Source organism: Penaeus monodon, chromosome 24 (assembly GCF_015228065.2).
Source record: "Penaeus monodon isolate SGIC_2016 chromosome 24, NSTDA_Pmon_1, whole genome shotgun sequence".
NCBI classification, from domain to species: Eukaryota; Metazoa; Arthropoda; class Malacostraca; order Decapoda; family Penaeidae; genus Penaeus; species Penaeus monodon.
The window spans coordinates 34,976,936-34,977,818 of NC_051409.1; the positions used below are offsets into that span (position 1 = coordinate 34,976,936).

The following is an 883-nucleotide window of genomic DNA, read 5'->3' on the forward strand; positions in this document are numbered from 1 at the left end:
GGGATGCTGCTGTAAATGCGGATGCTGCTGTTGTTGAGCGGCAAGCATTTCCTTGAGCGCCTTCGGCTTCCGACCTGGCCGCTTGGGAGGGGGTATCGTCCCATCCTCCAGGACCTTCTTCGGCCTCCCTCTCTTCTTCTTGATGGGCTCCTCACCATTGAACAGCAGCGGATCCATGTTCATCGGACGTGGCCGAGGACGGGGTGGGGCATTAGGGTCATCCGGGGTCTTCTTAGGCCTTCCACGCTTTTTCCTGATTGGTATTGTGGGACAATCCATACAGTCTAACTGCTCTCTGGTCATCCCGTTCAGGTTGAAGAGCGTCTTGGGCATGTTTTTACTAATCTCGTCCTCATCCACATCACCCTCAAGCTTGGTGGATACATCAGGCTCCTCCTTGATGGTCAACATGCTGTCTCCATCGATGGGTGAGCTCAGCGGGTCAGACGTGGGACAGACCTCCCCGGGCTGCCCTTCGCACCCATGCTCCTGCTTCTCACTATGTTCCATTTTGTAAGACTTTGCTTTCACGTTCACAAAGGTAATCTCCTCCTCGTTCAGCTCATCTAGTGTTCCTTTGATGAAGTCGCGGAACTTCCTCAGAGCAGTATAGAACGGGACCTTGTCGAGGGCTCTGGGTAGCTGAGCACATCGAGCCGAGGACGAGGGCATCACCCATACATGCTGAAAAAGAGAAAGGGGTTCGGTATTCTGGTCAGGCATAACATTTGTAACTTAAAAATATGTGATTTTATAATCTGATATGTACTAATACCATGACCTTTCCATGAAATTTTACATTTGCTTTAACACATTGAAGATCACAACCTACACTATAGAGAGATTTAAAAGAATTAAGTACCTAACAAGTTATATAGCTTTG

The 883-nt window shown here is 49.0% G+C and overlaps 1 protein-coding gene across 1 annotated transcript in view; it reads right to left on the bottom strand.

Moving 5' to 3' along the window:
* The window catches only part of LOC119588739 (trithorax group protein osa-like), a gene marked incomplete at its 5' end in the record, with an annotated part of 6,162 nt that overhangs the window by 4,278 nt on the left and 1,001 nt on the right, over positions 1–883 (bottom strand). The window contains 1 exon segment of the mRNA XM_037937380.1: positions 1–684. Coding sequence (XP_037793308.1) covers positions 1–684 — 684 coding nt within the window.